We start from the raw sequence: 13,968 nt of genomic DNA, 5'->3' as shown, positions 1-13,968 counted from the left end.
TGAAACTCTGTTTACTTGGCTTCCCGAGGTTGGTTCTGCCCTCAGAACCAACACTGTTAGTTCTCCCTGGGAGACCCTATTCACTCTAATTCCAAGTGACCATCTCTTATAAAGTCGTATCTAGTGTCTTGGTAGTCTTGGTATCTAGGGGATGTAGGGAGGAAAGTGTACCCCTATTACCTTGTATACTTCTCTCTGTATTATCTTTATATCTGTCTTCTCACTAGATTCTTAGCCAGCTGAGGGCAAAAACTGTTTTACTTTATATCCTCAACTCTTAGTACAGCCTGCTGCAGGAGACATGTAACATATCAGTTGAACAAATTACCCTTTATAAACATGGCTTCAGAGATATACAAGCAATTTCAGTAGATGTCTCCAACTGTTTATAGAAATATTTTTAAAATTGTACGGTGTTATAGATGTTCAGAGAAGGTAACTATCATTTTTGACTGGGTAAGACTTGCGAAGTTATAGCACTTGAGTCAGAAATAAAGTCCGGAGGCAAGAAAGGGAAGAGAATACTAACATTCAACTCCCAGGCCAGAGGCTGGGGGGCAACCACCAGAGTGTCTTTGTCAAAACATTAAGTTTGGATAAGAGCCTAGAAGATTCCCCTAAAAAGATAGGAATATAAATGTGAGGGCCTGAAGGCTAAGCTAAGGAGTTCTGATTTTATTCCGCGGGCAAGTTGGAGCCTATACTGACCAGAGTGCTCAGTGATGCTATATAAACCTGATGGCAGAACGACTGCTAGATCGTAACCAGAATATGCTGGGGGTGAGACCAGTTGGACACTGATGAGCAGAGAGCCTGATACCTGTATCAGGATGGCAGCACCAGCAACTACAAGAAAACAGACGTAGTACTTGATAAACTTCATCAAATCTAAGAAATGAATATGTATATTTCAACATCTTTGAAATTAAAATACATCTTACAGTTAATTGCTTGTCTTAATTTGATTGGCAGCATTTCTTAGCACATAAAATCATGGTGTATCTTAAATTCACCATGTCTTAGATTCAGTGAATCTGATAATTGGATATGAATAAGAAGTAAGGAATTCAAAGGCAAAGTTTTAAATCCGGGTGACAAAGAACACTATTATTCCAAACAAAAATGAAAGGGTGTTTCCTTGACCCCTGTATAGGAGTCTAACCATCTTCTATTTGAGCAATGACCAATAGATGATATTGTTGTTCACCTACTCTCCCTATCTGAGCTACCTAATAATTAAAAATAAGTACTTTAAAAAAATTTTTTTTTATTGGGGAATATTGGGGAACTGTGTTTTTTCAGGACCCATCAGCTCCAAGTCAAGTCGTTTTCAATTTAGTTGTGGAGGGCACAACCCTCCTCCCCCCCCACCCACGTGGAAAATTGAACCCATGACCCTGGTGCCATAAGCACTGCACTCCAACCAAGCCAGCCAGCTGCCCAAGAGGAAGTACTTATTAATGACCACTTTAATATGTGTTTGACCCTCAAGGAACTGTTACAATTTAAAGGGAAGAGTGAGTTACCATTGAAAGGAGTACATGATGCTCAGGGATAGATAGCATGTAGTTTCTGGATCCAGCTGATACTCAAATACATCAAAGCAACTGATAACATCAGTCATTTGAACAATCGGAACTTCTTCAAATACTGGTTCACTTCTTCCTTGGGGTAGGGGCGGAGGGCAATGCAAGTGGCCATATTTTCTGGCTGCTCCAGCCACAGCATGTGGTCAATGTTCTTCTGTTGCAGCGTCTCAGCCAGCTCCTTTAGGGTGGTCTCATCTGGTGCCTACAAGGAGCAGAACACAGAATACATATAACAGCCCATTTAGGAAGTGCCAAAAGGCAACGGGAAAAGTATGGTGAGGGGTTCCTCATAACTGAAGGTGGAGTTACAGGTCTACCAAAGAAGGAGCTATAGAGCATGTTTCCAGAAGCAACACCTTCTTCCTCGCTCCATTTGCCATTCAATCTCGGTAGGAACTTAGAAAGCAGCCTGGAGGTGGAGGGTGGGGACATAGGGAGAAGAGGAGGGGTTTAATATTCCTGTTTATAAAATGAAGATTTTTCTCTTCATTCTTGAGATGGTGTATGCATTGTCAGTAATTATGCTTTATACATTTTCTAGTTATCTTATGGCTGGTGCCCAAACAGCTATCCCTAATCCTTCAGCCAGCTCTGACTTGAAGAGCTGACTCCTGGAAGGATTTCTAAAATCACGTGGTCTCCACTTCCCTCCTCCCCTCCCACCTTACCCCATCCAAACCTAGGATTTTCCTTCTGCTGCAATAGTTCCACTTGTTAACTCAGAGGAGGGTATACTATTCTCTGACATCCTTCTGAAATTTTTTCTGACCATCTTTATCAGATGCTGAATCCCGTTACAGGAAGTATTAAAGCTATCACTCAGAAAATAAAGACAATTATTGTGTTATGTGGCACAAGGTACTTTTTTTGCCTATGAAGGCAGAAGCCGCTAAGATAACTCGAGGTTTGTTTTTATCAAATTAGAGGATGCAGGAATTGAGCAATCTACTGAGCACTTCAGGCAGAGCCATCCTGGAGAACTCCCCTCCCTCCTGCAGCACCAGGCAGCAGCACAGTAGGTCAGTGAGTCCAAACTTACTCTACCCCTTACTGATTGTGTGATCTTTGATAAGTTATGTGACTTAGCTGGGCTTTTGTTTCCCCTTTATAAAACAAGGATGATACATGACACTTCCTAGTAGTAGTGAGGATTCAATGAAATTAGGGTCAAACCTGTGCCGGATAGGTCTGAAATTTCCTTTCAAAATTTGGATCTTTTTTTATGTAGAATATAGTTACAAGCCTCACATCACGGGCACCCTTCTATGCCAACCAAATATTCTCCAAAAAAATGACTTATGCGTTTCATCATCCATTATAAGGGCATAAATTACCCAATCCCTAGTATTGGAAATTTAGTAATTTCCACATCTTTTACTATTACAAAGTGCTCCTATGAATATCTTTGTACAATGTTCTTTGGGTGCATCTGATTATTTTCTTAAGATACAATTCTGGCAACAGAATTGACAAAGGGTAAGGGTAAGCTCTGGCCATCTGCAAAAAGGACTTCAACGCTATTTTACACCCCTGGTGTCTGGTATTTCTGATGCTAGGTTCAACTTACACTGGGGTTCACATTTATTTTCAAATAATTTGGCGTCATACCCAGGTGACTGCTTCAGTTTGACTTCACTAGCACTAGGAATCCACGTCATTATCCCTTCTGGATTGGTTTTGCCAGGGGTGTGGGGGTGGAGAGGCTGGAAGGCAATAATTTTCAGCGCATTGAAGGGCCGGCCCAGGGCACAGGTCCCGTTCCGCCAGCCCCGCCCTCACAGGTATCTACTAAGAGCGATGCCAGTGAGATCGGAGGAATGCACCGGGAAGCATTAATAACGGACCCTATGTCCACTCTTCACAGTGATGCCCTCCCCAGCCAAAGAAGTAGCTTAAGTCCCCACAAAACGCTTTCCCAAACTCAGGCGTTAAAGGCTTTTCCTTACTAACACCGCTCCCACGCCACGAAGTTGGGCCCTGAGACCCAAGACCACACCCACTTCCGGTCTCCAAGTCCTCACGGCCCACCCCCGCCCGGTGCCTCACCTCGAGGACCACCTTGCGCATGCGCCCCAGCTCCTGGAGATAAGCAACCGTATGCGGGTGGTCCCGGTGCTTGTGCAAGGCCGCCGTGGCTGCGTGACAAGCCTGCGCTACCAGTGCGCCTGCTGGCCAGGAAAACGGAGCCTGCGATAGATCTTTTCGTAACACCAAGTATTGTACCAAGACCTGCGGCTCTGCGCCAGGTGCCGCCATCTTCCTGCCCAGCAGAAAGGCCTGGCATACTCCGCGGTGCATGCCGGGATCAGGGAGGGGCGCTGAGCGCTGCCATGTTTTTGTACGGTGGGTACGCAAAGCATGCTGGGCTCGGTTTTGAAGGAGAGAACGGCGCGAACTCTTGTCCCTGGACTGGGTGAGCCAGAGGAGAGGAGGTAACGGGGGATAAGATGCCGTGAGGGACGGGTCCGTGACCAGGGTGGAAGGCTGAACGGCCTCTTACAGCTCCTTCCGTGTGCACGCAAACCTGGCCGAACCGGAGGGTCCGTGCCCTCGGGAGCGCGCACGGGTGGGGAGGTGGACGTGGCACCGCCGACTCGCACCCGGTGAACGGGTGAGACGGTCGGGAGAAGGAGCGTCCTGGCAGGGGCACTTGGAGCGTCCGGGGGCCGACCGGTGCGTGCCTGAGGTGTGTGCGCCCTACCCTCTGGGTTTGTAAACAGAAGTGATTTTCTTGCCGTTTTCCCTTTGTCCGCGAGGAAATCGAGGTCCTTATTACCGGTGCCTGGACAGACGCCTGGCAAGGCGCTTGGAAATCCGAGGAGATGGAAGTTGAGAAGGCTTTCAGTCTGGACGAGTCCACAGGAGGTATGCACGGAGCTGCCCCCCCCCCAGCTACTGCTGTGCACAGGTGGCCCCCAGGTTGCGAACGAGCCCCTTCCTCTCGTGGTGTGTGACCGGGCCTGTTCGGGAGCAGGATGGTGAAGCGAACAGGAATACAGCATCCCTCGTGTATTGTGCTCCAGCCGTGGCGGTTTTTACACATTGGAGGCGAGGCCGTCTGCCTGCAAAAAGGTGAAGGCTCGTTGTGTGGTGGTCTGGAACCAAACCTGCAGTGTCGCCATATACTCCTGTGCCGAAGACTTAGGGGGGTCGGCCACGAAGACCGTGGGGCAAGGAGAAATTCCTTCGAATGTTTCTAGGCCCCTGCCCCTTTGTAAACAGAGAGGTGGCGTTCGCTAGATGCTGTGTTTCTATCCAGAGCTAGTTTGGGCCAGCAAGGTGGTTTTCCTCTCGTCCCAGGCTTCCCGGGGGCCATTTATGCAGGGGCCATTCTCCTGCGGCAGAGGCAGTGCCAGCCGGTGACTTCGGCGTCGCTTAGACCTGGGTCTGAGTCCAGGCTCTTCGCTTAACGTTGTGGCCTCGGGCTAGTTGTCTTACCTTTCTCGGCGTCAGTGTTCTCACCTGGAAAATAGAGACGAATAATAGTATTGTTGTGGTGGTGGTTGTGGAAATTAGATCATCCTTCTCATGCATCTCAAAGCATTTTAGCACGTGCCGAATATATGGGAAATATTCAGTACATGTTTTATTTGATTCTTTACACGCTTTGCAAGTAAAGCACCAAGCGCAGCGTCTTCATATGTAGAGAGTGTTCAGCAAATACTTTGTTGTTGGAGTTGATGAGCATCATGAGAACGTGACCTTCACTATCCAGGCAGACCTCACAGGTGTTTCGGGTTCAGTTTCAGACCTCTGCAGTAAAGCGAGTTGAATCTTTTTACTGGTGTGGTGTGCACACGCCGGGGGTGGGGGAGTCTTGCCTTCAATTTGTAAAAACTGCAACATCTGTGAAGCACAGTACAGGGAAGCACAATAAAAATAGGTATGCCTGTATTGGTGCTTAGTCAGTCTCTTGGGAACCGAAATTTGCCTCTGAATTTCCGTCCAGCGGTGAGCTTGTTTTCTTCTCTAATACGCAGTAATATTTGTGGACCGTTCCCTTCAGTTTGTGTCATTATAGTCCTGTGCTACAAAAATTTTTCAGAGCTTCAAAGAGTTATGCATTAGCACTTTGAGAAAACATGCCTAAAACCCGATTTGAAAAACAATTCTATGTTTTAAAAAAGAGTTTCTGAGAGGCGGTGGATTTGGTGACCTTGCTTTCCTCTGGGTCATTATCGTGGATAACTGAGATTCGCTATATTCAGGTAATGATCTCTTTGGACGTTTGTGCTGGTTACAGACTTCTTGTACATCACTATTCAGGCTAAAACGATGCCAGTCTTTGATTTCTGTTGTCAGTTCAGCTTTTATAAATTGTGGCCAATGTCTAACAATTTAGCTGGCCACAAAGTTCTGAAAAAAGCGTCACTTTCTGTTCTTTCTTAAAATGCTCCCTATTGCCAGAGTTAGAAATCCTTGGCTTCTTGTGAAACTCCCTTTTTACTTCCCTCAGGTGTTTTAGCTCACTTGGAAAAACTAGAAACTCAACTGAACAGATCCCGTAAAAAATTGGAAGAGCCTCAGGGAGCTCAAGCAGTAGAAAGCTCTCTTGGGACCAAGATTCGTAAATTGAGAAATCGGCGAGATAAACTGAGGTCTGAAGTGAAACAACGTCAAGCCAGAGTGAGTAGAAGTGTGATTGTTGGCAGGCGTTCCTAGGGTGTAAAGAACATGATCTGGGAATGAGCAAATTTGTTTACTGCGTTTTACTTGTGATCTTACTGGATCGATTTCAGTCCTTGATCCCTCAAATGATGAAACCTGTGGAGACTCAGCTAATATCAATATCAGCTAACAATTGTCAGGCATTACTGATGGCCCAGGCGAGTTCTTCCTAATAGGCTCTTCACCTGCCCTCATAGATATGAACCTGCTACCTCAGTCTCAGCCTGACTTGGGTCGTTGGTACTTCTGTTATTAGTGCCATTTTTCTGTTACCCAGACTTGAAGCCTCACGGTAAACTTTGACCCTTCCCTCTTTCCAGTTTTCTCTCTATTCCCTCTTTTCAGTTTTCGGCCTAGGCCAGGTCCAGCCAGCAAGAACTGTCAAATTTTTCTTTAGATTGTCTTTGTTCTTTCTTCCCGACTCCACTGCAATAGCTCACATATTATCCACGTGTGTTCTAAATATTTATCAGGTGATTTGGATGCCAGGATTGTTACAGTAGTCTGCTAGTTGGTTCTCTTCTGGTATTTATACTTCCCCAATGAGTCCTGCACAGCCAAGAAAATGTTTCATAAAACATTGCCTGGTTTCCTTGCTCCAGGACCTTCAATAACCATTCATTGCCCATGGGATATGGTCAGCCTTCTTTTTCTTGCCTTCCCCCTTCATTTCCTTCCGTTTTCCTCCCTCCTTCTCTCCCTTCACTGTTTTTCATTAAAGTAAAAAATATATGTAAAAATATATATAAAGTGCAGAAATCTGAAGAACCTTTTACAAAGTAAACACGCGGTTCCATACAGATCAAAGTAGAGATGATCAGTGTCCCAGAAGTCTCCCTTTTGTATGCTCCTCATTTCCCTCCAAGTACCCACTGTTCTGATTTCTGTCACACATTGGTTTTACCTGTTTTTGAACTTCAAATGTTAAAAGTATATACTGTGGCTTCTTGAGCAGAATGTTATTGATGTGAGATTCATCTGTGTAGTGATCATTCTTTTTTATTGCTGCATAGTAATCCCATTTTATGAATAGTCCACAGTTCATTTACCTGTTGTACTGTTGGTGGCATTTGGGTTGTTTGGGCTGTTTCACTTTGGGCTATTGAGAATAATGCCGTGAAGAACATTCTTGTTCCTGTCTTTTGTTGTAAAAATATACACTTTTCTATTAGGTATAGATCTGGCAGAGTTACTGGGATACAGGGTATGCATATTAGCTTCAGTAAACACTGCCAAACCATTTTTGAAAGTGATTGTACCAATTTCACGTTCCCGGACACCGTGTATAAGATTTCCATTGTTTTGAATCTTAATCAATACTTGTTACTGTCAGTTTTAAAATTTTGACATGCTGGTGGAACTGTAGTAGTATCTCATTGTGGATTAATGTGCATTTGTCTAATAACTAATGGTAAGTACCTGTATGGGACACTTCAAAATCTTCTCTTGTGAAGTATGCTTTTCAAGGCTTTTGCAAAAATTTTATTGGGTTGTCTATCTTATTAAATTGTAGAATTCTTTACACATTTTGGATATGAGTTCTTTGTTGGGTATATGTATTACAAATCTCTTACAGTGTTGCTTGCCTTTTCATTCTCTACTGGTGTCTCATGATGAAAAGAAAGTTTCGTTTTAATGAAGTTTGATTTAGGAACCGAATTTTATGCTTTCCGCTCCTATTTCCTTTTAATCTGCCTAATTTAAATTCATAAAGGGTGTTTTGTTACTTTCTAAAAGCTTTATTGTTTCACTTTTTACATTCAGAATTGTAGTCCATCTGGAATTGATTTTTATGTATGGTGTGAAATAGAGGATTTTGCATTTGTTGGATACTGTGTGGTACCTATGTCAGATAGACCAAATGGGGTTCAAATGTTTTATAGCTTCACTGACTGACTTTTCTACAGGCATGGCATCGCTTAACAATGGGGATAAATTCTGAGAAATGCATCGTTAGGCGATTTCATCATTGTGTGAACATCACAGAGTGCACTTAACGCAAACCTCAGTGGTGTAGCCTACTGCACACCTAGGCTGTATGGTCCAGCCTATTGCTTCTAGGCCACAAAACTGTACGTGTTACTGTACTGAATACTGTATGCAGCTGTAACACAATGGTAACGATTTGTGTATCTAAACATGAAAAGATACAGTAAAAATACAGTATGAAAGATAAAAAATGGTACACCTGTTGGGCACTTAAACCATGAATGGAGTTCATAGGACTGGAAGTTGTTCTGGGTGAGTCAGTAAGTGGTGAGTGAATGTGAAAGTCTAGGACGTGACTGTGCACTACTGCAGACTTCATAAACTACACTTAACCTATGTTAAATTTACAAAACAGCACGAGATTAAATGAAACACAAGAGAAAATGATGTAAGCAGGAGACATAAACATGAGATGTATGATGCTGCTGCCAGCGTAATAGCATACTGTTTTACAGCAAACGTTTTTTATAAGTAGAAAGAGTATATTCTAAAATAACAATACAAAATAAATCGTTACTACACAAACCAGTAACATCGTTTATTATCATTATCAAGTATTATGTACTGTATATAATTGCATGGACTGTATTTTTATATGACTGGCAGCAGAGTAGGTTTATTTGTACCAACATCACCACAAACACATGAGTAATGTATTGCACTATGACGCTATGACAGCTGTGATGTCACTAGGTGATAGGAATTTTTCAGCTCTATTGTGGTCTTATGGGGTCATCGGTCGTATATGTGGTCCATCATTGACCGAAACATCATTATGCAACGCATGTCTGTATTTGTTTCATCCGTTACTGGGATGCATGTGTTGAAATCTCCCACCGTGGTTGTGGATTTATACGTTGTTTCCCTTTCATTCTATTTTTGCTGTATATTAAGTGTAAACAAATTCAGGATTATTATATCTTCCTGGTTGAATTAATCTTTCATAATTATGAAATGTTCCTTTTTCAGTTGAGTTAAACTTTTCCCCTTAAAGTCAAGTTCATCAAATATTAGTATAACTACAACTCTTTTTAAAAATAATTTTTTTATCTTTCAATTATAGTTGACATACAATATTGTATTAGTATCAGGTCAACATAGCGATTAGACATTTATGCATCTTACAAAGTGATCACCCCGATAAGTCTAGTACCCATCTGACACCATACATAGTTATTACAATATTATTGGCTGTATTCCCTATGCTCTACTTTACATTCCCATGACTATTTTCTAACTACCAATTTGCATTTTTTTAATGCCTTCCCCTTTTTTCACCCACCCCTCAAAACCTCCTCCCACCTGGCAGTCATCAAAATGTTCTCGACGAGTTTGTTCTGTTTTGTTTATTTTGTTCTTTAGATTCTACGTATAAGTTAAATCACATCACATCTGTCTTTCTCTGTCTGACATACTCCACTCAGCAAAATACCCTCCAGGTCCGTCCATGCCGCTGCAGGTGGCAAAAACCCGTTCCCTTCCATGGCCGAGCCACCTTCAGCACTGTATAATCCATCATCCATTGATGGACACCCAGGCCGCCTCTACATTTTGTCCATTGTAAACAGTGCTGCAGTGAACGTGGGTGCACACATCCCCTCTAGGTAACATTTGGGGGTTTTTGGATAAATACCCAGAAGTGGGATTACTGGGTCTTTGTCTCTTGTTACAGCCTTCGTTTTAAAGTCTAATTTTGTGTGGTGTGAGTATTGCTACCCCAGCCTTTTTGTTTCCGTTTTCATGAAATATCTTTTTCCACCGCTTTACTTTTAGTCTGTGTGTGCCCTTTCGATCTGAAGTGAGTCTCTTGTAGACTACAGCTGTTTAGAGTTTGCATGGTAAACTTTGTCTATCTTTATAAACTTTCAGTGCCTTTATATTTAAGGTTTACTTCCTCTTGTAAATAGCATATAGTTAGATGTTTTTAATCCAGCCTGACAATCTCTGTCTTTCAGTTGGAATATTTAGTCCATGAACTTTTAATGTGACTACCGATACATCTGTATCTCAGTCTACCATATTATTCTTTTATTGTCTTATTTGTTCTTTGTCTGACTCTCATCCTGGCTTGCCACATTTTAGATGATGATCGTATATTTTTTATTATTCCACTTCTCCATTAGCTTGTTAATTATCCATTCTTTCAGCATTCGTTTAGTGGTTATCCTAGAGAAAGTATGCATTTGTTTGTTTGTGTATATTTCCAATTAGTACTTTTATGATTTTCTGGATCATGTAGAACCTTCTAACATCTTTTCTCCCCCACACACACCTTTCATGCTGTTGTTGTATATTTAACTCCACACATGCTTAAACTCTGAAACATTTTTGTTGTTTATACAGTCACTTTTCCTTTAGAGTTATACATATTTACCCTTCCCATGCTTTTTATTACACCCTGCATTTCCAAATTTCCATCTGGGATTATTTTCCCTCAGCATAAGTAGCTTCTTTTGGTACTTCCTTTATTGTTAAGCATGCTGGCAATAAATTCTCTGTTGTTGTTTGTTAAAAAACATCCTTATTTTACTATCACCATGTTTTTTTAAGGATATTTTTGCAAGGTATAGCGATATAAATTGGAAGTTATTTTCTTTTACACTTTAAATATATCCTTCTATTGCCTTCTGGTTCTATAGTTTCTATCAGGTGTTAGTCATAATTTTTGAACATAATGTCTTTTTCCTGTTCTTAAGATTCTGTCTTTGGGTTTTAGCAATTTTATATCATAATGGGCCTAGGATTTGTTTTCTTTTCAATGATAAGTGTTGTATACGAAAAAAATATAGGGATTCTATACTGTGTTCTCTTCCTTCAGAGGGAATTTCAGGGTATTTTTTCCTGACAGGCAAGTAGTATATGGGCAAATCACCTTCATTCAGTTGAGGTGGCCTATTTTTGGTTTGCCCTCACTCCTAGGGTGTGGCCCTAGGGCCCTCAGTTGAAAGTCTGAATGTGTTGGGGACAGGTCTCTCCTCGGCAGGCCTTCAACTCCAAATTTTGTTGTGCCAAAATCTGCTTAGCTTTTGAAGTTTTAGCAGGTTCTTTCTGTTTGGTTTCTCAGTACCCAGTCACACACATGCAGCGTAGGAATTGGCAAATGCCTGGGGTGCAAATTGCCTGCAGAATGTTGGGTTCCCTTTTCTGTGGGATCTTGGCCCATAGGAAGGCTGCTTTGGTAACCTTGGTCTCCAATTTTTGTTTCCGTGAGACTGCTGCAAAGTGTAGCCTGCAGCTTTCTATTTGGCCCATATGTCTTGATAGAAATCAAATGCTCTGAGGGGAAAAGCTGTAGGGAAAGCCTCGCTGAGCTCAGAGCAGTTAGCTTTAATCACCAATCTGGCTATTCTGGTTATTCTCAAATGTCTTCAGACCATTTTCTGTTTGTGTGCTTACTTTTGGAATTGCATCCAGCTTGTGTAGTTCTCGGAAGGTTAGTCTGAGACCATCTATGGAGCCATAGCTCTAAGTGTCCATCTCAGAGTCAGTAGTTCTTATCCTGACACTTGAAAGCCTGCGGTCTGACCCAAACCAGCTTTCCTCGCCTTGCCTCCTTACAGTTGTTTTGCTCACCCTGTGCTCAGCCTAGACTTCCTTCACACCCTTTTCTTTCGCCTCTCACAATATTCTTTATTCCCACTAAGTTCCTAATTGTTTTTCAATGCAGCATAATTTCTGCTTCTGTCCTAGCACTGTGACCCACAAGACTCTTCCTTGCCTGTGGATTCACAGCACTAACTGGCAGACCACTGTAGCATTTCTTCATTCATTACATAGTAGTCTGCATTCAGCTTCATTCCCGTTAAGTGAGAGCAGAGACTGTGTTGTGCCTCTTTCTATCCAGTTTTATTTGCTGCATATCTTGCAGGTTGCAGTACGTGCTACCAGTGTTGAACCTGACCAAACTTTGGAGATCAGTGAGCAAAAAGTTTGGGAAAGAAAAAGGGAAAATGTGAAAGCCATTCTGCAGGCATATCGTTTTACAGGTATGCTTTTTTCTGACATTTCAGTCTGGTTCTCTTGTCTCTAGTGAGTTAGTTTGCTAGATATATTATTAGTCCTGGACTTATTTCTTGAGCATTGGTTTTGCCCCCTCACATCCACACAAAGCTGGCATGCTCATGATGTTTGTCACCCTGTACTGCTGGTTTGCATTGTGTCGCTGGTCAAATAATTTGAAACCCTTGTTTCTGTTTTACCATTAAAGTGGGGATTTATTCTCCCCATTATCTATGTTGCAAGAGGATTGCGGAAAGAACTGGGGACTATCCTAAATTACTTGACACTCAGAAAAAAAGAATACTGTGTTTCCCCCAAAATGAGACCTAGCCGGACAATCAGCTCTAAGGCGTCTTTTGGAGCAAAAGTTAATATAAGACCCAGTGTTCCGAGTCTTATATGATACCAGGTCTTATATTATTTTTTGCTCCAAAAGACACATTAAAGCTGATTGTTGGCTAGGTCTTATTTTGGGGGAAACATGGTAGGTAAATTGAAAATTTCAAAATCTCTTCCTCAGTAATTTGATATTTAGGGTGTTTTTTCCTTTCCACCATTCTTCCATGGTTTTAACAACTCAGAGTGAGCCCGAGTCAGTGACAGGAAGGAGTCTGTGCTCTTCATTCATCCAGCGAACATTTGAGCACCTACTGTATGTGCTAGGTTGTGCTGAAGCATCTGGGATGCAGAAGAGTAAGATACTGACTTTGCCCAACAGCTGTTGAGAGGTATTGTCTTGTTTGCCTCAGGGCTGAGTGGGAAGCTGACCAGCCGAGGGGTCTGTGTTTGTATCCACACTGCTTTTGAGGGGACCCTGCTGGATTCCTATTTCGTGGACCTTGTCATACAGAAACCACTTCGGATACATCACCATTCGATTCCAGCCTTCATTCCCCTCGAGGAGATATCTGCAAAATACTTACAGACTAATATTCAGCACTTCCTGTTCAGTCTCTGCGAATACCTAAATGCTTACGCTGGGAGGAAGTACCAGGCAGATCAACTTCAGGTATCTGTGTGGAATTTCACATAGCATTTTATGAGCCCAGGATAGGCTTAAAAGGAAAAAAGGACAAGTTTTCTGTTGTATTTTAAAATGTTTCATTACTGAGCCGGAAGCTTAACTATTATCCTTCTAATACTTCTAAATAAGCTGTTTTCCACCCTCTTCTCTTCCCATTAAAACTCTAGATGATATTGAAGCATGTATGCTGGTTACAGGATTATTCACTCCTGAACGGTGGTCCTCAAGGTTTTATACTTGACCCTTTCCTCTCACAAAGTAGTAGAGTACAGTTGCCGTATTTTTAATTCAACAGGAATTGATAGAGTACCTACTATGTGCCAAGTGCCTTGTTGAACATTGGGTATAGATGCAAAGCAGAATTATGTTTTCTGAAATAGAGGAATACTGTCCATCTTTGCTTAAACTCTGCCCTACTTTCTTAGGATTGGGTAAAAGAATAAATACACAGGAAATGAATGCAAATAGGGAATAAGTGACTGTTAGAAGCTTAGCATTTCCCGCTCTGTGCATTTGGAATGACGTTGAAGCTCTTGTTTGTCAGATAAATTGGTATATGTATGTAGACACAAAGCATCTTAGCCACATACATGACGCCGATGAAATTCTTAGCAGAAATAGTATCTCCCCTGTTTCCCCAACCCCTGGCCATTTACTTAGTGCTTCCTGCAGACCTTCCTGGGCTGTCACTGACTCTTG

The 13,968-nt window shown here is 42.3% G+C and overlaps 2 protein-coding genes across 8 annotated transcripts in view; one reads left to right on the top strand and one right to left on the bottom strand.

Annotated features, from left to right (window-relative positions):
* Positions 1-886: 886 nt before the first annotated feature.
* On the bottom strand, positions 887-3,887 carry PTRHD1 (peptidyl-tRNA hydrolase domain containing 1; the record flags this gene model as incomplete). The annotated part of the gene is made up of 2 exons (XM_081069000.1): positions 887-1,791; positions 3,636-3,887. The coding sequence occupies 2 exons, from the start codon at positions 3,885-3,887 to the stop codon at positions 1,621-1,623; spliced, it is 423 nt and encodes a 140-aa protein (XP_080925126.1). The 3' UTR covers positions 887-1,620.
* The window catches only part of CENPO (centromere protein O), a 29,267-nt gene continuing 18,957 nt past the window's right edge, over positions 3,659-13,968 (top strand). For 2 of the 7 annotated variants that reach the window (XM_081068999.1, XM_081068998.1), the window contains exons 1-4: positions 3,888-4,021; positions 4,346-4,454; positions 12,115-12,232; positions 12,995-13,254. In XM_081068999.1, the coding sequence (XP_080925125.1) occupies positions 3,948-4,021; positions 4,346-4,454; positions 12,115-12,232; positions 12,995-13,254 (561 nt within the window). In that variant the 5' untranslated portion in view covers positions 3,888-3,947. Of the gene's footprint in view, positions 4,022-4,290; positions 4,455-6,045; positions 6,216-12,114; positions 12,233-12,994; positions 13,255-13,968 lie in introns of those variants that run through there. The other 5 variants (XM_081068997.1, XM_081068995.1, XM_081068993.1 and 2 more) reach the window with 4 other exon arrangements.

The sequence above is a fragment of the Rhinolophus hipposideros genome (assembly GCF_964194185.1).
Source record: "Rhinolophus hipposideros genome assembly, chromosome: 12".
Lineage (NCBI taxonomy): Eukaryota > Metazoa > Chordata > Mammalia > Chiroptera > Rhinolophidae > Rhinolophus > Rhinolophus hipposideros.
Note: the sequence above shows the minus strand (reverse complement) of the source record. Positions and strands in the feature narration are given on the sequence as shown.